Consider the following 25938-nt stretch of genomic DNA (forward strand, 5'->3'; position numbering starts at 1 on the left):
ATAGTCTCACTTGACTCCACATAGTAAACAATAATAATAATAATACATTTTATTTACACAAGGCACCTTTCTGTGAACTCAAAGACATGGAGCAAACAATAAATAAATAAATACATTATAAACAACTTAAAAAAATCAGAGAAAAACAGAAGATATAAAATTAAAACCAAACAAAGCCACTGTAATCATAAAGAAAAAGCCATTTTAAACAGATGCGTTTAAAGTTTACATTTAAAGGTTGAAAATGATTTGATATTTCTGAGCTCAGCAGATAATGAATTCCAGAGCTTGGGAGCAGAACAGATGAATGCTCTGCTTCCCATGGAGGTTAGACGGGCAAGAGGGATGATCAGGTGGATGGAGGAAAAGGATCGAAGGTTATGGGAGGGAATGGCAACATGAAGAAGGTCAGACAGATATGGAGGGGCGAGGTTATGAATGGAGTTATCAATCACAAGAGAAAGATTATCGGCTTTGGATAATGATGATTTTGAGCCAATGAGGAGAACCTCAGTTTTGTCACTGATTAATTTAAGAAAATTCGAAGAAAACCAGGATTTAATTTCAGCAATACAGTCAATAAGCGAAGATGGTGGAAAGGAAAAGGTGGGTTTACTAGCAAGGTAGAGCTGGGTTTCATCACCATAGCAGTGAAAATTAATGTTATGTTTACGAAATATATTGCCAAGGGGAAGAAGGTAAATAATAAAAAGAAGAGGCGAAGGTTTTAAGCTGAATGAACTGAGTGCAGCCTGAGAGGTAGGATCTGAACCAATCAAGTGGAGTGTGGGTAATTCCAATCAAAGATAATCTATTAAGGAGAGTGGTATGACAAATAGTATCAAAGGCCGCACTCAGATCAAGAAGGATGAGAATAGTAATTAAACCAGAGTCAGCAGCCATAAGAAAGTCATTGGTAATTTTAACAAGTGCCGTTTCTGTACTGTGAAGGGGGCCAAAACCAGACTGGAACTTTTCATATAGATTATTATGAGATAAGTGGGAGTGAAGTTGGATAGCTACTATTTTTTCAAGAGTTTTGTAGATAAAAGGGCAAATTAGAAATAGGGCAAAAATTATTGAAGTTAGTAGGATCAGCACCAGGTTTTTTCAATATTGGGGTTATTGCAGCAGTTTTAAAAGATGGAGGAACAATACCAGTAGTGAGAAAAGAGTGAATTATGGCAGAAATGAGAGGGACAAAATAGGGGAGGGCAGGCTTTAACCAGAACTGTAGGGAGGGGGTCCAGCTCACAAGTAGATGACTTAGATTTACAGATGAGATCTGAGATTTCTGAGGAAGTGGGGAGCTGGAAAGAAAAAAAAAAGAGTGAATAGGCGAGTGTAGTTCAAAAGAAATACAGAGAGAATCTGGACCGAGGTACTGATATATCCTTTGGATTTTCTCATTAAAAAAGGACATAAGAGAATTACAGAAAGCAGTCGAGTAAAGGTGAGATGGTAAAGAGTCTGGAGGTTGTGTAACATTATTAAGTAATGAAAACAAAGACTTGGTGTTACCTTTATTACTAGAAGTTAACGGAGTGTAATAGATAGATTTGGTTTGTGTTATACAGTCCTTGTAATAAAGTAAATGATTTTTATGCATCTCTTAGTACATGTTCAGTAAATTAATTCTGAAGTAAAGGTATACTCTTTTAAGTAAGCTACCCTGTTTGCAGGGGGGAAAAAAAGGTCAACTGAATTATCTTAATCATAGTGAAAATGTTTGTAACCTAGAGAGTATACTCTCTCTTAGATCTCACCATGGCCGCCTTCTACCTCAAAATTAGTAGTGTAGGAACACAATGGTGTCACCACTGCATACGAAGGCTGGATTTAAACATCTAATACAGCAACCTGGGAAAGGCTGGAGCACTGCTTCTCCAAGAAAGCAAATGCTCCAGTACTGAAAGCATCAAAGGTTGCAAAAAAACAACACAGATTTCATACACAAATGACTTATTTTTGTAACAGTAGTGCAGAGGGGTGTTAATCAAAAATCACTTTTTAAAAACAAAACAAAGATGATCAAATCTTTATAAACTGCTCCTCATATACAGAACAACCTGGATAAAAGGGTAATGGCACACAACACTACTAAACAGATCTAGGAGACAGAAGAATGAGTTTAGCATACACTCTTCCTATGTCTGTTATCCTTACCATTTTAAAACACGGTATGTAGATGGGAAGACGCATTTCAGTTTACTCATATAGATCCCCCTTTACTATAGTGAGTCAAAGATCTGGATGCATTCCTCCACCTATCAGTTCACCAGTGACAAATTACACCCGCCCACCAATTTTTCTAGTTCATTACTTAGAAAATTGCCAAGATTTCTTCTGCAGCTAGTTTGTATGGTCCTCAAATAGGCAGCAATGTGAACAGAACATTCTAGAGGTGCATGGTTGTTTACTTTTGCTTTGAAGATATTATTTTTTGACTATGGAATAACCAAGATTCACCCCCATGAGAATTCCTCCAATTCCCTTCAATCCCTGCAAGCAGGTCCTCCAGCTTACAGGTAAAACATTGGGGTTGGTTGGCAGGATTGGCACCCCAGCCACCATAAAAAACCTCACACTGTTTCAGTGTGGTGCTATGGTGTTGCCTGCTGCACTCAGGTTCCACTTCAGGTGGTTTGTTTTGTGATATTCATTTTGAGATTTCTGTAGCATTTTATGTAATTTATCTGTACAAAATTTACATGTACATATCATTACTTTTAGTAATAGTCTCAGAAAAACTACTTCCATATACTCTGTATATGTAACAATTTTAACCCTATAAAGCTATACAAAGTATTACGTAGGCAGTACTGTTTCAATACTGATTACCAATAAGGCCTTGCCATGCTTTGCTCTTGTACTGGTAATCCAATTTCCTGTCTGCAACCTTCCTGCTCAGTGAGGCACCTCCTAAAGATCATTGTTCAGAGATACTCAGATACTGAAAAACATTCATATTAATTTATGTGCCACAGAAAATGCTAATAAATTAAATTACATACATACTGCATATATTATACTGTGTGTAAATGCCCCTTTACCCAAGCTGTGAGATTTGAAATGAAAGAGAACTTCACCAGATAAACAAATTTAACTAACTTTCAAAAAAGGAAGCATGATGAAGACAGAATTATTAATTGAGCTGTTCAATTGGAATTGACACTGTGAGAACCACAGTAGAATGCACACTCAGAACCAATATATGAACACAATTACAATATGTTATCTTGCACAGCAAATGTTTTGTATGGATTACAACTTTACTTTGTAGCAATCATAAAATGTTATTTTTAGTTTATAATTTCCACAATTATAATCACCAATATTATTTAAATACTGATGAATTCTAAAGATGAATTGAAATAGAATAATATTCAATCTCATACAAGTATTTCATAATGCACACCATGTTTTCAGTGTCAAAGCAAATAAACAGATTGATATAGAAAATAGTTGCAGTTCCATGGGGCTAAACAGTAGAAGTGTAGGCGACTACACACCCCACTTATGAACAGATTGGGAGGCTCATGTGTTTTGCAAGATTCTTGTCCACTGCTCTTTGGCAGTCTTGACTTGAATAAGTGGCTCTTATTTTGGTTGTACAGTAAATGGAAGGAAAAGCTGCTTAAAAAAAAAAAAAAGCTACACATAGCTGAATCAGAAGATTATTTTAAAATATTCTCCCACATTCATCTCAAGATATAAATAAACATGACAATGATGATGAATGCCTGTGTTGTGCCAAATGCTAAATATTAAATATATGTTTAAAGTTAGCTTTCAGGTTTCATAAAATGCATAATTTTCTTTCTAATTATCAGATTTTACTCGCTGCATTTATTATTGCATCAGTGCAACAAATGTTTTTCATTAGGTGCAAATGTGAGGCCTTCAAAAGGAATACTCAATTATATCAACCAGCAAAAAAGAACACGCTTGTGTTTTAGAGTCATATACTGTACTGTCCCATTTCTGTTAAAAGACAAAATGTTTGTCCTGGCAATATGAGTTTTAATATATTATTTGCTCTCTATTATAAAAGGAAATCTTGAAATGAGACAAGATTATTGCCAAAAGATTTTGTCAAGTTGGTCTCAACCATTTCTAGTTGACAGCCCACGGCCATGGTCCTCTCACCTCTCATTCGTGTGAATGCTTTTGTCAGACACACTTTCTGTGCTCTCACCTCTCATTTGTATGAATGCTTTTGTCAGATACACTTGCTGTGCTCTCAGCTCTGATAAATTGTTATGTTTTGTTCATTTTAAGTCGTTTATGAAAAGTCCTCAGTTTCATCCTTTAAAGAAGCTTTTCTGGACAGTATTGTTATATTTACAATCTTTTCGTTTCCTTCATTGTAGTCCTTTTCTGGACAATAATTTTATAAGTTTTAGATGGCAAGTCAACGACGACTAAACAAAGAAGTAAGGGCAGTGCGTCGAAAAGAGGCTAAAAGCGTTGGAGAGAAAAGAATTAAAAAAGAAAAATAATTTAAGTGTCAATTCAGAAAATAAGGAAAGTAATAATCAGCCCAGTCCAAGTGGAATTGAAAACCTAGCAGGTCCAAGTGCTGGTTGGAAATAAAAGACAAAGAGTAGAAGACAAAGTAGAATGTTGTAAAGAGGTTCAAAAATGTTGGCGCGATACACATGCAGAGCAAATTACAGATTATTAAAGTAGTAAAATTTGAAAGTCTCAAAAGACTGATAGTAAGGCTCGCATTAGTGCTAACAAATGGAAATTATTACTCGGTGAATTAACGGAACAGTGAAAAGAGATCAAATATATGGACACAGGTGATATTACAGAAGTATGTAGATAAGTCAGAGACTTGTAGATCGTCTAATTCGTGTTGCCATCAGGGAAAAGAAGTGATTCTTCCAAATCAAGAGGCAATCCATGCGAATTAAAAGATTTGTTGTTTGGTGAGTGAAAGTGAAATCCACAAACACTACAGGCAAAATATCCGAATCTACAATAATCTGTTCACATTCGCATCATTCAATGCTCAAAACGTACATTTACACGATTCTGGACCATACACAATGAGAATCTGTGGTCCTGCAAAAGTTAAAGCTACTACAAGTTTAATTACGAAGAAACCACAATTCGGTCAGGTTTATACTTATGATCACGGAGAAGCGATGCAACATTGAATCGAAAGAGTTAAACGATCGTACGTATTAAAAACTCTACAGCCAATAATGAACACAAATCCATACGTCCAAAAGTATTGCACTTTACACGAAATTTATCTGCAAAACGCGGACAAAGAAGTTTTCTTGGATTTCTATATGAATCCGAAAGATCATGGTCGCATTTATAATAAACCAACATTGTCAGAGATAAAAAACGCATTCAGAAAAACGAACAACACGCTCACACTATTTCGGGTCAAAATTAGCGATACGTCCCAATGTATTTAACCCACTTCTGTCATCTCAATGTCTATCGCAACATTACATTATTAATGCGTATCTAAAAGTCGAAGCTAATCGTCTCTTCTTTATTAAATCGAATCAAGCAAAATAAGAACGGAACATATGCAAGGTCTCATTGATCATGTCCAAAATTCAAATATCAATAGTTCTGACAAATTCAATAGGTAAAGCAGTAATATTACACAGTTCCAATAAAAATAACAATCTGTTTAAATTGTATATCTGCTTACCCATATGCAAAGTGGCCGGTGCATAGCGTCCACCAGGGGTTTGGCGAGCGAAGCGAGCAGGGGCAGAGCCCCCTAGTTAGTTCCAAATTTTGATAGATTTCTATTTATGAGTTCAGTTTATAGTATACAGTGGAACCTGAAGTAATTCCCAGATAGGATTGTATGTAAATACAATTAATCTGTTCCGGACCATATGAACTGTATGTAAATATATTTTTTAAAGATTCTTAAGCACAAAAATAGTTAATTATACCATATAATGCACAGTGTAATAGCAAACTAAATGTAAAAACATTGAATAACACTGAGAAAACCTTGAACAGAGAAAACTAACCTTGCAGTCCCTTTAAAAACAAGCCCGGTGCATTCTTTAACTGCCGTATCTCGCTCTCTCTCTCGCTCGCTCGCTGCTCAAAGAATGCACAGGGAGAGACTGAACACATGCGGAAATCTTCGACACATATGAACTGGAAGGGAAACTGGCTTGTTTGTCACCTGAGTGTGTGGTCATGAACAGATCCAAAAGTTTGGCGAACTTTTTGATCGTAACCCGATTTGTACGTGGTCCGAGACGTTCATGACCTGAGGTTCCACTGTATTGTGAATTAAATATATGATTTGTTCTATTTATATAAAAATACCTTTTAATTTGCATGAGCAATTGCACAAATTATCTCAAAACACAAGAGTGAATGACTAGGAAGGAGGGGAAAAAAGAAGAATGAAATTTGACGTTGCTTGTTAAAAGGTTTAAAATCATACCAAGCCTATTCAATGCAGTAAATAAAACTGTAAGATCCTAATCCAGAAGACACTAGACAGTATATCAGAACAATCAAGAATAAACTTGTTCAGCATTACAACTGTAAAAAAAACATTTAAGGCTTATAAAAACAACTTCATTTATACACATATAAATAAGCAATAGAAGCAATTATTATTTAAGTGGAGATGATGGCACATTTCAAAGTTATTTGCAGTGAATAAGTCTGCGGAAAAAAATGAAACTCTATTTTGTTAAACTGGAAGAAGCTAATATTCCAATGGGGCACTGATATAAATATAAAAAAAAAAACATTTAGGACTTAAGAACAAATGAAATACATAATTATCGTTCAGATATTCATTAAGGTATCTAGAAACAATTGACTAGATACACCCCATGAAAACTACACCAGCACTGACTAAATAAAACTTCAAGAAAACTGCACCACAATTGTTATTATAGTAAACAAGCTCACTTCTCACGTTACTCCTGTCACAGAAAATACCAGGGCCTTCCAAACCACCACCTAGATAAATATAGGTTGATGAGTATCATTACATATTACTTTAATCAACTTTTCGTAGTCTTGGACTTTAAGGTTTAAAGTTTTATTTAGTAATGTTGGGTGTAACCTATTCTACTCATGTAATCTGTTACTACTTCTAATCATGTTAACTTCCATTTTGGTCTCAATTAAATTACTGAAGGTACAAAAAATGTATTATATTAATTATTTTTATTTTGCACTGTAGAATTATAAGTAGTTCAGACTGTTAAAATGAAGTTTACAGTGCAGAGAAAGAGCAGCTGTATTAAAACACAAAGAAGCTTTATATACCGTAGCTGTTCCACAAACACTGTTCTCTATTGTGTAATGTTATTCTGAGTGCATAGGTTTATGAAAACACAGATCAGAAAAACGGACAGAACGCTCTGTAAAGAAATATAATATTAATATTATTATAATATACTATGTTATTCCTTTAAAAATCAATGACAATATATTTAATTTTTTTCATGTTAACCTGAAGAAAGTAACCAGATCACTATTCAATGCAATTTGATGTCTCACTGTTTGCAACATTTGTGAGGTAAACTTAGATTTCAAAAACTAATTATTCAATCAAAACAATTTTATTTAAACATTTAACAGAACATCCTCAACTTCACATGCTGCTTAAATGTCATACACTTTATTGTTTAAATGTGTGTACAACTGGGGAGAACATGGTCAGGGTTTATTGGGACTAATGTTAGCACAACTGGACACAGATCATTCATTTCCTATATTCTATCAGCCTTAAGTGCTGGGATAAAGTTCAGGGCCTTCTTAGCTATATACTACTTTTGAAAAAGATGAGTCTCTATTCTGCATATGCACAGAAGATTTTGTAGTGGATACTACATCTGAAGTGCATGGCGGAACAGTGATTAGCATTGCTTTAATGGTCTAGAGAAACAAATTTTTTGGTTTACATGGCCCCATGCGGGTCTGTGCATGAATGTATGTTGTGATGGACTGGGACCCTGTTTGTGATTGGTTTCTGTGTCATACAGCACTGTACACCACGTGAACGTATAGGAGTGTAAACTGACTTTTCACAGACCATATGTGCTCAAATCTGCACCTCAGACAACCATACTGCCTACAGATCTCCTTTCACTCACTAATTATATTTAATTTAATTTGCTTAAAAAATCATTCAATGCTCTCAGTCATGTGTTAAAAACAAAAGAGAGTGTGTTCTTTACCACAGGTGGCATCCTCTTCACAACTGTTTCAGGCAACTAAAATAGTGTACTTCTTATATTAATTGCAAAACTTGCACCCTGCACTGGACTGTGTTTTGTAAAGAACACTATTTCAGAACTTTATCAGATCTAACCAAATAATCAATAAGAAAACTTTTTGAGCACAGTTATTTGTTTTTAATTAAGCAATGAAATAGTAGTAGTAGTATTGCACTGAAAGTATTACCTCTTTGAACGTCAATAAAATACAATATAAATAAACAACTAAAATTTTATAATTTCATTTACATTTAAAATAAAGTATTCATCCATTTTCTAAACCAGTTTATCTGGGGCAGAGTTGCAGGGCATTTGGAACCTATCCCAGTAGTTATTGGGCAGAAGGCAGGAAATACACCTGCACAGGGTGAACACACAATTTACATAACTTGCAGATATTTGAGTTGTGATAAAAAACTATAACACTCAGAGAAAACCCAAGCAGTCTTGGAGTGAACATGCAAACCTTGTGCTGAAAGTACCTGAGGCAGGAATCTATTGTAAAGAAGTAGTGCAACCACTGCATCACTCAAAAATAAAATATTTACAACAAATCTACCTGGGACACTGACCTGAAGTAAGAAATCTTTAGAAAGGGATATATAGTAAATAGACTAATTTCTAGCTTTCAAACTGATATTCAACAAATAAAGAGACGGTACAAGACAGCTGTTAAAATCAGAATGGAAACTGCTTTTGGGTAAGAGTGATTGAAAAATTACCTTCCCTATCGAATTGCACAGGGCCTCCCTGTAACTCAGCACTCTGCAGTGTACAAGCCACCTTAGACAAATTTAGCTCTTAATAAATCTTCTTCCCTCACTCCAAGTAAGGCTGTAGGGTAATCTAGCACCTCTGACTGTAGTCAAAGCAAACGTGATCAGTCAGCACATGTGAAGTGAAAGAGTCTCTAAAAACAGCCAAGGGCATGTTTAGGGCATGACCAGAATGTTTAGTTCAGTCTAACCCTTTATTATTTAACATGCCACATAGTGAGTGACTTTTCCAAGAAAATCGTTCCAAGTAGCAGGTAACACTCCTTTACCCTTTGACCAACTGATGTCAATATCCATTAGAGGGAATGAAAGGATTACCCACTAAAGAAAGAGTTTTTAAATTGGCTACAAACATTTCTTTTAAATAATGAATTCTTGCTGACTATAAAATACAGATAAGAACATTACTAATCAATTACCATTCATTTAATTTTTTTTTCTCCAGCTGTGTGGAGTTTTTTTTCTGTCCACCCTGGCCATCGGACCTTACTCCTTTTATATGTTAACTAATGTTGTCTTATTTTAATTTCTTATTTTGTCTTTTATTTTTTTTTCTTCATTATGTAAAGCACTTTGACCTACTTTTTGTATGAAAATGTGCTATATAAATAAGTGTTGTTGTTCACAGCAACAATTAGCAATACAAAAATCATTAAAATGATAAAAAGACCACTTACATGATTCTCAGAGTTATGAAAGTAATTACAGATACTCTAAGAAAGTGCTTTTTGCTGTAAACAGCACTAATATAAAATTTGAGAAAAAAGAGTTATGCTACTGATACAATAAAAAAAAAAAAAACAGCCTACAAATCAAACATAAGGAATAGCCCAAAAAAGATACTTTGGATGGCAGCAAAATTGTTTTCAAACAATGTGATTCATTAAACCTAGTATTTTGGAGTACAAACTTTAATTTAATTTATTATTAGACCAACAATGCTCTAAAGAAACTATTTTAGGCCAATAAACAATAATACAAAAGGGGTTTCAATTGTTAACATTCATTATTTTTCAAATTCAAAATACTAAAACAAATAAAACTGATTTTATTATTTTTGTCAATAAAGCCCTGAACAATCTTGGACCTTCCTATATCTTGAGACGTCTTTTTCCATCCTAATAGCAATCTCAGATCAAAAACACTGCTTTGCTCAATATTCCAAGATTAGAGCACAGAACTGGTGAAGTGAAATGTAGAATAATTTACCAACAGAAATATGTCAGGCTAGTACTGCTGAACAATTAAAAAAATGCTATAATACCCACATGTTAATTTTGAGATTTTCGTAGGTTATTCTTAATATGTCTGTTGTAAAAGATTACAACTTATATTGCATAATTGCACATTTGGTTGAAAGGCTGAAAGCTTACTACCTTTATGATAATACATCTTCTAGGTCTTTTCATTGTAAGTGGGTAGTACTGAATTACTTCAGCACATTTAAATGCTGCATAAGCGCAGGGATGGGTGGTATTGACTTTTCAACCCCTAAAGCATCCTTGCCAGTTTCAGACTTTGTTTTCCCTCTCCTTTCTGGCCATAGCTTATTTATCATGACATAGACTTTACCATTTTAAGCATCAGAAACTACAAAACTAGAATTCTTTGGTTTTACCTATTCCACAACTTTCATTTTGATTTGTATCACTTGTTAGTTTGAGCTACAGTTGTGTATGAAAAATTTGCTAAATAAATAAATGTTGCTGTTCTTGTTAAATACTATATGCATCTCAGAAAGGTAATCTGTGTAACTCTTTGTTAGTGTGTTTGAGTCAATTAGTTGTACAGTGAAGAGGTGCTGTTAGTATGAATAAGTAGAAGATTAAAATTCTGGTTGCAGCAGTCCAAATGGGCAGGAACAGCTTAAACTATTAAAGTGAAATAGCAGTCCACCTTAAGAAATAAAGATCAGTCATCTGGAAAACTTCAAAGACTTACAAAGCTTCTTTAAAGTGAAGGTGCAAAAACCACAAAGCGCTAGGATGAAGCTGGTTTTCATGAGGACTGCTATTGGAATGCATGCCAAGTGTTAAGTCTGTGCTACAGGATATATATTATAGTCACCAGCCTAACAAATAACCAATTAACTACAACTCAGAATGCTTCACAGAGTTCAAAGCAGCAGAAACCCCTCAATATCAACTCTTTTTAAGGAGAATATGCGGCTCAAGCCTTTATTGTGCAACTGCTGCAAAGAAACCACTACTGAAGGAGACAAACAAGAAAATACCCATTTAGGCTACTGTAAGTAAAACAGGAAATGGATATCAGACCAGTGGAAATCTGTTTTGGAATGATTCTTTCAAATTTTTGTTTGGAACTATCATGTTGTCGTGAAATGCAATTCACATTATAAAGCTTGGGCCTGGGGATGCTAGGATAGTGTGGGGGTGCTCTGCTGTTGACTTTGTTTGCAGTTTATTTAGAAATTAAGGAACACTTACTGCAGCGTTAAGCAGCAACATGCCATATCTAGTCTGCACTTAGTTGGACCACTGTTTGTTTTTCAACAGGTAAATGACCCAAAACACACCTCTAGGCTGTGTTAAGAGGTATTCTTCAAAAAAGTATCATGATCATTATGTGGCAGCAAATGGCATGACATTCATAGTCATCCAACCAAAATCCAATAGAGATTGTTAAGAGTAAGTTGGACCAGAAAGTGAAAACAAAATAGACAATTCCTCAGCATATCTGTGAACTCCTTTCATGACAATCCCATGAAGCTAGGTGACAGAGTGTGTATATATATATATATATATATATATATATATATATATATATACACCTGTATATATATATCCTCATAATAAATAAAACTTTACAACCAACACCCTCCTAACCCCACCTCATTACCCCCATTATATATTTGCACAAACATAATGCAAGTTATGCTTTGTGTTTTTGCTACATGTTTTTTGTGTTTTAATTTAACACTTCTGTTCTGTATTTACTTTGCTGTATGTTGTATTGTATAAGCACTTTTTATCATAGGCTGTGTCAGACGTTTTCTTTCTTTTTAGTAATTCTGGTGTATGTCTGATGGGGGTAGTTGTTACTTGTTATAATATTTATTTTTTATTGAGCTAAATTTCTGTGTTGGGACAAATAAAGTACTATCTGTTGAGCAGAGTTTATAAAATGGAAGAGTTATTTACAAATTTAATTAAAGTTAAATGCAATTTGAAAAAACTAAGCTATAGCTATATGGGTTTTAATCAGAGGTTCCAGAGTTCAAAGGTACACAAACTGTATACTGCAAAGTCCCCATCTGACCAATTACAATTCTACTGTTAGCAACCTACCCATTATGTTGCTGGAGTACATTTCCTGGAACCTTGGAGAGAGGGTTGAATTTTAGTGCTGAAGAGACAGGCTTGGTCAGTGACCCAGGCGATGAGCTGACTTCACCAAAGGGACGTGCCATCTTATTTAGGGACATGCTGGATTCAAATGAGTACTTAGGTTGTGGAGCTACATCAGCATGCATGTCCTGAATAAAGGAAACAAAATACACACAAAACATACAGCAAACTAAAAACTAAAACCACCATGCAAGTTAGAAGATTCAAGACAAATGAAATGATGATCCCAGACCCATTGCAGTTTGTGTCACTTTATGTAAGTTCATTCATTTTTAAATCTAAATATCAACAAATTGTTCAGTAGAAAGAGTTTTATTCTTACAATAAATAATTTGAATTTTGTGCACTTCTGTGAATTCTTTCTTATTAACAGTAGTTAGTTTAAGTGAACGTTTATAACAACATTATATGCAAACATAAGTAAATGGCTAGATGGTAAAATGCTATACCACTCCGAGCCCATTAAATCTGATAAGCATGTATGCTACTGCAGTGGACCTGGGACAAACCAAGTAAACAGGTAAGCTGACAATCAGACAATATTAAGAATGCAAACACTGCAAACAGAACCATGTACTGGACCAACAGTGAATGATGTATAAATAACTGATACCTTAAAAATCTCTAGGGATGCTCGAAGTAGATTTTTCACTATATTTCATTTGCTCTCTACATTAAAGATTTTAGAGTCCTTATACAGCTTTTCCATAGTGTAAAGTACAATTTACATACTGGGCAATTTAGTATACTGTATACTTTGATAAAGGATTGTAAAAAAAGAAAATGAGACTATATAGAGAAATATGGATTACCAGATAACATGACAGATGTAAACTGACTAACATTGGCACGTATTTAATAAACGATATATCATGCTAATAGTCAGAGGGGACTGGGCGGTCTCTTGGTCTGGAATCCCTACAGATTGTATTTTTATTCTCCAGCCTTTGGAGTTTTTTTTTTGTTTTTTCTGTCCACCCTGGCCATCGGACCTTACTTATTCTATGTTAATTAATGTTGACTTATGTTTATTTTTTATTGTGTCTTCTATTTTTCTATTCTTCATTTTGTAAAGCACTTTGAGCTACATATTTTGTATGAAAATGTGCTATATAAATAAATGTTGTTGTTGTAGGCAACACTGGTGTTAGTTTGGTCATGGCAGTTCTTGGACAATAGTGGTAATTAAATTAAAATCTCACCTCTAAAATAGATTTCAAGATACTTCAAATTGCCCAGTACCTTAAAATGAGGGGACGTTATTCAAAGATATCTAAATACCATTTTCATTTATCTGAAATATAACTATATCGTAAATGCATTTCTAGATATCTCAAACTACCTTCCTGTTCATTTTCAGATATCTTATAAAAAATCTGGAGATTTTGCAAATGCATTATGAGATCATTTTAAAATAGACAAGTCCCATTGAAAGAAACAGAAATCTTACAGTAAGTGATTCTGAGATATCTTAAAATTAATTTCGGATATCATAAAATGTAAACAAGGACAATTTAGAATATATCAATAAAATGTAAAGGAAATTATTTTGAGATATGTTGCACTGAATATCTGATAACTAAAAAAGTAGAATACATTTTAGGATAGCTGAAATTCATTCTGGGATATCTCTAAATGTTAAATTGGTCTGTAGTAGAAACTATCAGGTAAGGAAGAACGAGGAAACAATTTTGTAACAAGACAAAGTACTACTGAATACTTTGTTTAATCTTTCCAATAAAATAGCTTCTACAAAAGCAATATACGAGAAACATTTGATCCTAGGACCCACAAACTGCAGAAAACCGTACTGTATATATTGAAATATCCCTATACAATCCCTTGCCTTGTCCAAGGTACAATAAAATTAGGTTTGCCAATGCAAGTATGCACAGTATATTTATGTATTAATGTCTCCAAATATAAATTTACATCAGCAGCTTTAAATACAACATACCAATGTACCGTGACGTTATTCTGAAGGTAACCCAGGCTCTGCATGAAAGGTTACTACAGAGATTTTATAAGTCCAGTATAGCCAAAGTTGCATATGAATAGCATATGCTAGGGATTTTGGCTTCTAGCTTTAAGCCACAAGTTAGAAACTTAGGAGTAATTTTCAATTCAGATCTAAATCTTTGAAGGAGAAAAAAAACCTGATACAGTGTTGTTTTTATCAACTTAAACTTACTGCTAAAGTTAGATCCTCACCTATGTTACTGCAAAGCTTTGTTTTCTTATGTAAATCTGTGAACCTTGACTTGATTTATCTAGTTCAGAATTCTGATACTACACTGCTTACAGGGACACAACCTACTACCTTGTGGTTACCTTCCTGTGCTGCTTGGAAATATGATTTAAAATTAACATTAAGATATTATCAATTACATACAAGGGTTTGCAAGGTTTAGTTCCAGATTATATTTCAGAGGAGTTAAGATACTAAGAGATCCACAGATCACTCAGATCAGAATACCATGCTGTTCCTAGGTATAAGCTAAAATATAAAGGGAGAAAGGACTTTTTCTGTTAAGCCCTCTAGACTTTGGAATAATTTGATGGTAAACATAAGGCTAAGTGTCAGTACTTGTTTTTAATTTATAACTTAAAACATGTTTGAAAACACTTTTAAAACTTTGTAAAACACTTTTGTATTTCCAATATTTAAATTACCTATTTTATCTTATATTAGTTATTCTTAACACTGAGTTTCAGTTTAATACACGAGTTACATTTTGCTGTTCAATTATAATTTGTCAATTTTAATTGCTTTTCATTTATTATTTATTTTCATTCTGGTTTTAAATTGTGAAGCACATTTGCATGAAAAGTGCTATATAAATATAGCTAGCAAGAGGAGATCTATAAATGAGAAGATGCAAACCAAGTGTATTACAAATTGATAATAGGCATATCACTAATTTTCGTGTCATGGTAGGTGATACTGAATGAGTTTATAGGACGTGTACTGTAGTAACTTGGAGAAAGAATAATGGGATGAGAGAATCTTTTTGTGCCACTAGGGGGCTGTGGCCCCTGCTTGCTTTGCTCGCCAATCCCCGGATTTGGTCCTGTGGAAATACGATTTAAAGTGTTTTTTTTTATGCATGGGAATTGTTACATATGCACGATGTTCACTTTTTATTTTAAAACTTCAGTAAAAACAATATTTGGAATGGACTTTTCTTCAAGATCGCATTGAAGTTTGATTCCTTGTTTGGTCATACAGCATGATAATGCAACATATAACTAGCCGTGAGTGAATATTGTTTCTTTGTCTCTTATAAATAAACCGACTTTTCCAAATGTTTGTTCTTGTGATTTGTTAATTGTCATTGTAAAAGCTATTCTCACGGGAAACTGTAAACGTTTTAATACAAATGGCATATCAAGATCTCCTTTTTGTCCGAACACTGTGTCCAGTTCATTCAATAAAAATAAGACTTTCTGATAAGACAATCTATACGAAAGTGGGAATCTCCAGAGCCAATGTAGTCATTAGCATTGTTCTCAAGAAGCAGCGGGTTTCTGGCCATTGTGGATTGCATATCATTTGTAAGAAATAAATCTGGCCAACCGACAGTTCTGGATATTGCCACTGCATCATGATATAACTGTTGCAATACTCTTGGACTACCTTGATATGATGATGGTAATATTACTGCTTTACCTATTTTGAATTTGCCTGAACTATTGATATTTGAATTTTGAACATGATTAATGAGACCTTGCATATGTTTCGTTCTAAGTTTAGCTTGATTCAATGTAATAAAGAAGAGAAGACTAGCTGCGAGTTTTACATATGCATTAATAATGTAATGGTGCGATAGACGTTGTAATGATAGAAGTTGGTTAAATACATGGGAACATATCGCTAATTTGGAACCGAAATATTGTGTGGGTGCTATTTGTTTTTCTGAATGTGTTTGTTTCATATTGAACGACCATCCTGTTTCGCTATCTGGGAAAAGCAAAGAAAGAGTAAAGGGTCGGCATGTGGCTGAATAGGGCGATGTATTTGATAGAAATGACGAATTGTGCTTTGTCTTTGGACATAAACAAAAATCTACTCTGTCTTTGATATCTCCGCCTTTCGAAATTATTATCGCTGACAATTCATCACATGTTGGTTTATTATAAATGGGACTGTGATCCTTTGGATTCAGATAGAAATCCAACACAATTTCTTTGTCCGTGTTTTCTGTAGATAAATGTTGTGTAATGTGCGATACTTTTGGATGTATGAATTTGCATCCAATATTGGCAGTATAATTTCTAGTATGTCGGATCATTTAACTCTTTCGATTCTATGTTGCAGCACTTCTCCGTGATCATAAATATATACCTGACCAAATTGTGTTTTTTTAAAAATTAAAAAATTCAAATTTTAGTACCGTCATATTTTTGAACTTGCTCCGCATGTGTATGACGCCACCCTTTTTGAACGTCTTTCTGAAGTTCTACCGTGTCTTGTACTCTTTGTCTTTTATTTCTGACCCCAATTGGACCTGCAAGGTTTTCAATTCCACTTGTTCAGGGCTGATTATTACTGTCCTTAGTTTGTAATGTTGAACTAGATTATTAGTATTCTTGTTTCCATTCTTTTCTCTCCATCGCTTTTGGGTCTGTTTTCAATGTGCTGCTCTTGCTCTTTCTTCATCACTTTGTCATTTATGAAGTTCTACTTTGTCTTTTATTTTTGACCCTGTTTACTTTCTGGGTCTCTGTTTGATGCGGTGCTCTTTCTTCTTTGCTTAGTCGTGGACGTGTGATGTTTAACTTGTTAATTTTGTTTGAGCTTCTCTTTCTTCTTTGCTCTGTCAGATTATTATTGTTCTTTTTTGCATTTTTTTCAGCATTCTTTTGTTTCCAGCAGTTTTGGGTCTTTTTTGACATGCTGCTCTTTCTTCTTCTCTCAGTTGTGGTCATGTCATCTTCAACTTATCAATTGTTTTAGAGCTGCTCTTTCTTCTTCACTTTTTAGATGACCATGATCTCGCTTGAAAATGGTTGTAAAGTAGGCCAAATGGTTGTAAGTAGGACAGGGCAACAACTGAGAGGTTAGATGACTGATCTTGTTTGACAATGTTTGCAAGCAGGGCGTGATTTGCCTAGGTCACCGTCTCACGGGAACATGCTTCCAATGGATATCAGTATGATGTGACTTGACAGTGTCACGGGAAGTGAAAGTGTCTCTGCCTCTCTAAAGTGTCTCTCTTCAAGATCATGTCTCGTTGCAGGATTTTCTTTTATAATAGAGAGATGTGTTTAAAATGTGTTTATCTTTTTTATGTTCTTCCGGCAGTGTGTGTGTGTGTGTGAAATTTAATTTTATTAATTTTAATTTACACAAGTTAAAATTCTACTGTAATAGCCATTTTCTGGTATAAAACCCAATGTCATAAAACTAAAATGGATTCAGAAAGCATTCTATCCCTTTAATGGAAGAAAAAAGTGAACAGCATCTACACAGATAGACTGGAAACAAAAAAGAACCAGCTAAAACGAGTCAGTTCCATACCACCACTTCAAGGCATGGCCAATTAGTGCTCCTAAGACTGGCACTCTGTGGGTACAACTATAAATAAATAAATATATATATTTTTTTTACTTATTGCAAGTTTGTGGCCATTTGTTGAATTTTGTTTGTGACAGTCATTTGACTGCGCCTTTTGTTGTTTGAGACACAGTGTTGCACTAATGCCTCACAGCTCAGGTCACATTTCTGGCCACAATAATCAGTCCACCTTAGTTGGCAGATGGTTCTCCATCACTCGGGACACTTAAAAGATCATTGCCTCACTGTAATCTGCTCAAAAATAGTTCAGTTACTCCTTCCCCTTTACTTCAATGCATTTTGTCAAATTCTGCATTTTTTTTTTAAGCAAACTGCACTGAGTTTGCTCATCACCATTTGCTGTTATAGTATTATTACGGTAAACACCAACTCTTGATTTTTAGGTATATTCTGTTATTAAAAAAATGACACATTACTCCAAGTTAAAAGCAAGATACTTTCCTTGCAAGAGAAAATTATTGTGTTCTTTCACATACTAGATTAAAACAAAAAATAAATGGTTATTGGATTCTGAGGGTCCATTATGTCAGAAATGTATATTAATAGGAAACAAAGCAGAATTTATTAGTTACTTATGCATCACACACTGTTGGTCTTCTATATAATTGCTATTAAAATTATCCACATCTTACCTTCTTACTGGCTGCTGTTGGGTGAAATGCTCTGTTGGGTAGAGAGAGAGCGAGAGGAAAAAAAAAAAAAACAAGAATTTAAAAAAAAAATACATTTTTATATATACTGTAAAGTCTGCTGAGTATACAACAATGGTTATAATTTGTTATGCTGATATTCAAAGTCAAATAATTATAGTTTGAAAATGGATAGTTTCAAATTAAATTTGGACATGTAAAGGAAAATGAAAACCAAAACAAAAAAACCCTTCCAAGTATATCTGAAAATAGTAATGTTACATACTTTGATCTGTGTAGCAATCACTGCTGAGAACTGAATCAAAATATCAATGAATGCTGTTTTATGACTTGCAGCTTTGCATTTATGTATAAACCTTACTTTTTTTTTCCACTCTTCTTCAACTGAAGGTGGCTACAGCACTAAATGTTCTATAACAATGTCTCACTAGAACTTTTTTTTTTAGAAGCTTTTGTTTGCCCCACACTGTGATACTAACATACAGTGCATCCGGAAAGTATTCACAGCGCATCACTTTTTCCACATTTTGTTATGTTACAGCCTTATTCCAAAATGGATTAAATTCATTTTTTTCCTCAGAATTCTACACACAATACCCCATAATGACAACATGAAAAACGTTTACTTGAGATTTTTGCAACTTTATTACAAATAAAAAAATTGAGAAAGCACATGTACATAAGTATTCACAGCCTTTGCCATGAAGCACAAAATTGAGCTCAGGTGCATCCTGTTTCCCCTGATCATCCTTGAAATGTTTCTGCAGCTTAATTGGAGTCCACCTGTGGTAAATTCAGTTGATATGACTTGGAAAGGCACACACCTGTCTATATAAGGTCCCACAGTTGACAGTTCATGTCAGATCACAAACCAAGCATGCAGTCAAAAGAATTGTCTGTAGACCACTGAGACAGGATTGTCTCGAGGCACAAATCTGGTGAAGGTTACAGAAAAATTTCTGCTGCTTTGAAGGTCCCAATGAGCACAGTGACCTCCATCATCCATAAGTGGAAAAAGTTTGAAACCACCAGGACTCTTCCTAGAGCTGGCCAGCCATCTAAACTGAGAGATCGGGGGAGAAGGGCCATTAGTCGGGTAGGTGACCAAGAAGCCAATGGTCACTCTGTCAGAGCTCCAGATGTCCTCTGTCGACAGAGGAGAACCTTCCAAAAGGACAACCGTCTCTACAGCAATCCACCAATCAGGCCTGTATGGTAGAGTGGCCAGACGGAAGCCACTCCTTAGTAAAAGGCACATGGCAGCCCGCCTGGAGTTTGCCAAAAGGCACCGGAAGGACTCTCAGACCATGAGAAACAAAATTCTCTGGTCTGATGAGACAAAGATTGAACTCTTTGGTGTGAACGCCAGGAGTCACGTTTGGAGGGAACCAGGCACCGCTCATCACCAGGCCAATACCATCCCTACAGTGAAGCACGGTGGTAGCACAGGTCTGGACAACAACCCTTAGCACACAGCCAAGTTATCAAAGGAGTGGCTTCAGGACAACTTTGTGAATGTCCTTGAGTGGCCCAGCCAGAGTCCTGACTTGAATCCGATTGAACATCTCTGGAGAGATCTTAAAATGGCTGTGCACCGACGCTTCCCATCCAACCTGATGGAGCTTGAGAGGTGCTGCAAAGAGGAATGGGCGAAACTGGCCAAGGATAGGTGTGCCAAGCTTGTGGCATCATATTCAAAAAGAATTGAGGCTGTAATTGCTGCCAAAGGTGCATCGATAAAGTATTGAGCAAAGGCTGTGAATACTTATGTACATGCGATTTCTCAGTTTTTTTATTTTTAATAAATTTGCAAAAACCTCAAGTAAACTTTTTTCACATTGTCATTATGGGGTGTTGTGTGTAGAATTCTGAGGAAAAAAATGAATTTAATCCATTTTGGAATAAGGCTGTAACACAACAAAATGTGGAAAAAGTGATGCGCTGTTAATACTTTCCAGATGCACTGTAATGGTGTGAATGCTTTAGCATAACATATCAATTTGAAGGTCATTTAATATATACAATGTTTTGTGATGGAGGCAGCATTGCATAGAGTTAATTTGGTGTCATGGTAGAGAAGGATGCATGGTATAATTTGACTGGGTTAGGACAGAATCAAATAGCTTAATTTGCAAAAATGCATTATTGTAGATAGTAGTGAAAATCAATAATTAGTGTGTCTATTTGTGGTCTTCTATTTAATAAACTTTGGACCCATATAAACAGGCTGTTGTTCTATACACAGTAAGAGTATGAGGAAGTATTTCCAGGGCTCTTCCAGGAGAGATGCCAGTAAAGTTCTTTGATCCTGAGATTTCTAGAAAGGGGGTGGTGAAACTCCTACTGAGACATTAGTAGACCAAACACAATGCTGGTTATCACACTATGTAAAGTTTGCTTTGTTTATAGTGCCTTTTTAAAGGCACAACAGTGACAAAACTACAAATACCAATCATGACAAATAACTGTATATTTAGGTTGTAATAAAGAGACATACAACACAAAAAAATACATTGTGAGGTATACTGACACAAAAAAAACAATATTGTCTTAAAGTTATAAAAATGATTGGCACACCCTGGCATTTCAGATCCAACAACCTTTGGGCTCTGGATACACTGGAACACCAAAGCCACTAATCTCCTCGACCCTAGAACTTTCAAATTTCTGCTCCTCATAACCTTTCATCCTCAAAACCTCTGCAAGATAAGACAAAATCTGGAGAAGATAACAATTGGAACAACTTTTATCACAGGTCTCCTGACTGAGCCCGATTATAGATTGTGGTGAATTTCTCTTTAGTAAAAGTTAAGTATAAAACATTAATATTCTGATTGTTTTTTTTTTTTTATTGTTGCCATTATGGTTTTGAGGTAGCACTCTAAGCAGATCAGCCTTTCTACAGTGCCATTCCTAACACTGCACCTGGTCCACTTGTGGAGCTAACACTGCCTGCTGGATAGAATTGTATTTTAAAGTTGCACACAAGGCATACCCATCAATGACTCAGTGTTAAAAAGCTACTTCCTGGCAATAAACGCTGTATGGTTTATAAACATTTAAATGTAGAGAAAAGCCAAGCAAAATGACACCTTTTATTGGCTAACTAAAAAGATTACAATATGCAAGCTTTTGAGGCAACTCAGGCCCCTTCTTCAAGCTTGGCTTTTCTCTACATTCATAATGGCTAACACAGTACAACACCCTAGTACTACAAACATTTAAATGAAATCTTTAAGTAGAATGGAAAGCCTTTATTATTATTGTACCTGTACAACGAAATTATAAAAGTTACCTTGTAAATGATGCAAGTACAACAATCAGTGACAAACATAACATAAAAAGCACACATTCTATAACAAATAAATATCATATGTAAATAAATAAGGGGCAGAAATTATTATCCACTAAAGTAATCATAGTACATACTGGGGAAAAAAGAAAAAAGTACAACAGTTCTAGAATTTTTAAAATATCTGCAAATCTTTTGGTTCTACTTTTAATGCTCTTGTACCGCCTGCCGGAAGGCAGTAGTGTGAACAATGTGTGGCCAGGATGGGAAGTCTTTACTGATTTTCCTGGCTCTGCTGAGGCATTAGGTACTAGATATATCTTAAAGGGAGAACAGAAAGCAGCCAAAGATTTTCTCTGCTGTGAATATACCCCCTGCAGAGATTTCCTCTCAGTTACTGTACAGCCAAGCATATCATGTTGAAATACAGTATTGTAAGAGTTGAATTTGCACCTTGGTTCGAATTGCACTTAGCAGATGACCAGGAAATTTTTGAAAGGAGCCCAACTTTATTATCTGCTGGGTTTGTGCTTGAGTTTAATATTTTTATCTTCTAAGCTTATGCTTAATGGCTTAAGGTTTTGTTTTACTATTCACTACAATAAAGACATTTTTAGTTATTTTATAGCAAAAAAAATATAAAGCTTAAGAAAAAATTGTTATATTTAATGCATAATCATTGTTCTGTTGTTATGCTTAGGATAGATTTCCTGTTCCAAACTTAGGAAGCATATGGTACAGAACGAAAATGAACACATTCTGTGCATGGAGTGTATTTTTAACACTCCTAAAAAGTCACATACTCCTAAGCTAACAGGACTGTCAATCAACCTAGTGGATGTGGTTAATTGTGGTTATTTAAGGTATCAACATTTGTCATGTCCTGTTAGAAACTGGATGTAACCAATCATGTTAAATGTTTTCTAATTATGTAATGAATTCCTTGGAATTGTGATCTAATCAATGAATCGTATACTAGAAAAAGTAGTCGACAGTCAGCTTCAGTCACACCTTACGCATTACAATTTATTTGAGAAATTCCAGTCTGGTCATAGTACAGAAACGGCACTTACACAGGTTGTAAATGACATTCTGATATCCTCTGATGAAGGAAACTCCACTGTAATTATGTTGTTAGGCTTAAGTGCAGCGTTTGACACCACTGACCATTCTGTTTTACTGCACAGGCTAGAAAACGATGTTGGGCTTACAGGCCCCGAGCTCGCTTGGTTTAGTTCTTATTTATCAAATCGATTCCAATATGTACAGAAATGTGCTGATAGTACTCCATCATTATACACAGAAGTTCAATATGGTGTCCCGCAGGGCTCAGTACTGGGACCTTTACTGTTTTCACTTTACATGCTTCCACTGGCAACTCTCATTAGAAAACATAATGTTAATTTTCACTCGTTTGCAGATGACACCCAGTTATACCTTTCATTTAAATCAAGTGAAGTTTCTCCGATGTTGTCTTTAATTAGTTGTGTTAGTGAATTAAAAGAGTGGATGAATGAGAACTACTTGTCTTTAAATACAGATAAAACAGAGATGTTAATTGTTGGAGGGAATGACGCTGATCACAGCAATATTTTGTCATCATTTAACTCAGTTGGAATCCCAATTAATTTTACTGAATCAGCCCGCAATCTAGAAGTTATCTTTGATTCTAGCATGTCATTTAAAGCACATATTACAAAGTTGTCCAAACATGTTTCTTCCATCTTAAAAATATTAGGAAATTAAGGCGCTTTCCAAATAAACAGGATTCTGAGAAATTATTCATGCATTTATCTCTAGTAGGATTGACTACTGCAATGCGGTGTTCACTGGCTGTTCAAACTGTTCTCTATACAGCCTCCAGTTAATCCAAAATGCGGCTGCAAGAATTATTACAAGAACAAGAAAATATGAACACATAACTCCAGTTCTTAAATCCTTACACTGGCTCCCGGTTAACTTTAGGGCAGATTTCAAAATCCTCCTTTTAACATATAAAGCATTAAATGGCCAAGGTCCGACTTACTTGTCTGAACTTATCACGACTTACAAACCTGAGCGCACATTAAGATCTCAAGATGCCGGTCTGCTTATGATTCCAAGGATTAATAAAATAACAGTGGGAGGTCGAGCTTTTAGTTACAGGGCTCCTAAACTGTGGAATGGTCTGCCTGCTACTATAAGAGATGCCACTTCGGTCTCAGCCTTTAAATCCCGGCTGAAGACTCACTACTTCAGTTTAGCATATCCTGACTGAGCTGCTGATTAACTGTACAGACTGCATCTCTGTTGTTAGTCATTAGCACTAAAACATAAGTAACATGATAGTTATAATTGAATACTAACCCTCACCTATTCTGTTTCTGTTCTCGGTACTCAAATGTGGCAATTGGTGCCACGGCCCACCTGCCAAATTGTTTGCCTGCCTATGGTAAAGTCATCCCTGATGGATGATCGCAGGAATCATGGGAAAGAGGGGTCCTTTCATCGGATTGGTTGGCCCAGCACTGTTTTAGCCGTGGAATGGCCAAATGGGGGAGGCAGCTTGATGGATGAGGTCTGCAGGACTCTAAAAATATCCAAATCTTATTATGTGATATCATCTACTGTTAAATTCTGCTCCATACTTTTAAAATTTTTATTTTTATGCTGTATTAAGGATTTGTTCTGTTCTGTGTATTGTATTGTCCCCCTTCTTTTGACACCCACTGCACGCCCAACCTACCTGGAAAGGGGTCTCTCTTTGAACTGCCTTTCCCAAGGTTTCTTCCATTTTCCTACAAGGTTTTTTTTGGGAGTTTTTCCTTGTCTTCTGAGAGAGTCAAGGCTGGGGGGCTGTCATGAGGCAGGGCCTGTTAAAGCCCATTGCGGCACTTCCTGTGTGATTTTGGGCTATACAAAAATAAATTGTATTGTATAAGTATAGTGCAGAGAACGCTCCTTTCCTTTGTAACACTTACTAGTAAAATATGCATTTGTTGCCTCTTGCAAGATTTAGATAAAGAATAATGATTGCCACTTTCTCCTGCCTGTGTTTACTGTCTATATGGGACACCTAGTGGGGGGTGTCCATTAAATTTCTTCCACAGCATGCTAAAACACTCTCAATGGTTGAGCAGTAGAAGGTCAACAGCAGTTTCCCCTTCATTTCCACTTTCCGGAGAAGTCTCAGGAAATGCAGTCGCTGCTGGGACTTTTTGACCACCGCTAGAGTGTTTGCTGTCCAGAACAGGTCCTCAAACCTGAAATCCTGAACTTTAACCTTTCATATTAATAGCAATACAACACAATATTATTAGTAAACCATAAACAGCATTATAGCGTTAAGAATCATGCTGCAAGTCATTCTTTATTAATCAGTACAATTTAAAATTTTCCAACTTTAACACTTTCTGTACAAGTATTAAGAATGTGCAGCACCTCTGCTTTGGGGGCTTCCTACTTGCAGATTCCAGTTAAAGTAAAACAAACCCTTTAACATTATAATACAAATATATCATTTTAAAATAGAAGGTGACTTTATCTTAATACTTTAAAGTATTTTCCTCATTCACCTCATCTGACTCCTCCGCATCGAGAGGAGTCAGATGAGGTGGCTCGGGCATCTGATCTGGATGCCTCCTGGACGCCTCCCTGGTGAGGTGTTCCGGGCACGTCCAGCTGGGAGGAGGCCCCGGGGATGACCAAGGACACGCTGGAGGGACTATGTCTCCTAGCTGGCCTGGGAACGCCTTGGGATTCTTCCGGAAGAGCTGGAAGAAGTGGCCGGGGAGAGGGAAGTCTGGGCCTCTCTGCTCAAGCTACTGCCCCCGCAACCCGAAGCCGGATAAGCGGAAGAGGATGGATGGATGGACTTTAAAGTATTTTATTCCAATTTGCTATAAAATAAACTATGAATGCACTTAAATCCATACTCATCATTTTAAGCATATTATTTATTCAAAATAAATTTTAACACTGTCCTATATTAGTATGAACTGCTAATGATACTAAAAGCATAAGTAGTATTGATTTGTTAACATATTCTAGAATTT

The 25938-nt window shown here is 35.5% G+C and overlaps 1 protein-coding gene across 6 annotated transcripts in view; it reads right to left on the bottom strand.

Annotated features, from left to right (window-relative positions):
* pdlim7 (PDZ and LIM domain 7) overlaps nt 1-25938 on the bottom strand; it is a 259211-nt gene that overhangs the window by 46310 nt on the left and 186963 nt on the right. For 4 of the 6 annotated variants that reach the window (XM_039774500.1, XM_039774499.1, XM_039774501.1 and 1 more), the window contains exons 4-5: nt 18595-18625; nt 12325-12512 (exon numbers count right to left, since the gene is read on the bottom strand). In XM_039774500.1, coding sequence (XP_039630434.1) covers nt 12325-12512; nt 18595-18625 — 219 coding nt within the window. The remainder of the gene's footprint in view (nt 1-12324; nt 12513-18594; nt 18626-25938) is intronic. The other 2 variants (XM_039774503.1, XM_039774504.1) reach the window with 1 other exon arrangement.

The sequence above is a fragment of the Polypterus senegalus genome, chromosome 13 (assembly GCF_016835505.1).
Source record: "Polypterus senegalus isolate Bchr_013 chromosome 13, ASM1683550v1, whole genome shotgun sequence".
Classification (NCBI taxonomy): domain Eukaryota; kingdom Metazoa; phylum Chordata; class Cladistia; order Polypteriformes; family Polypteridae; genus Polypterus; species Polypterus senegalus.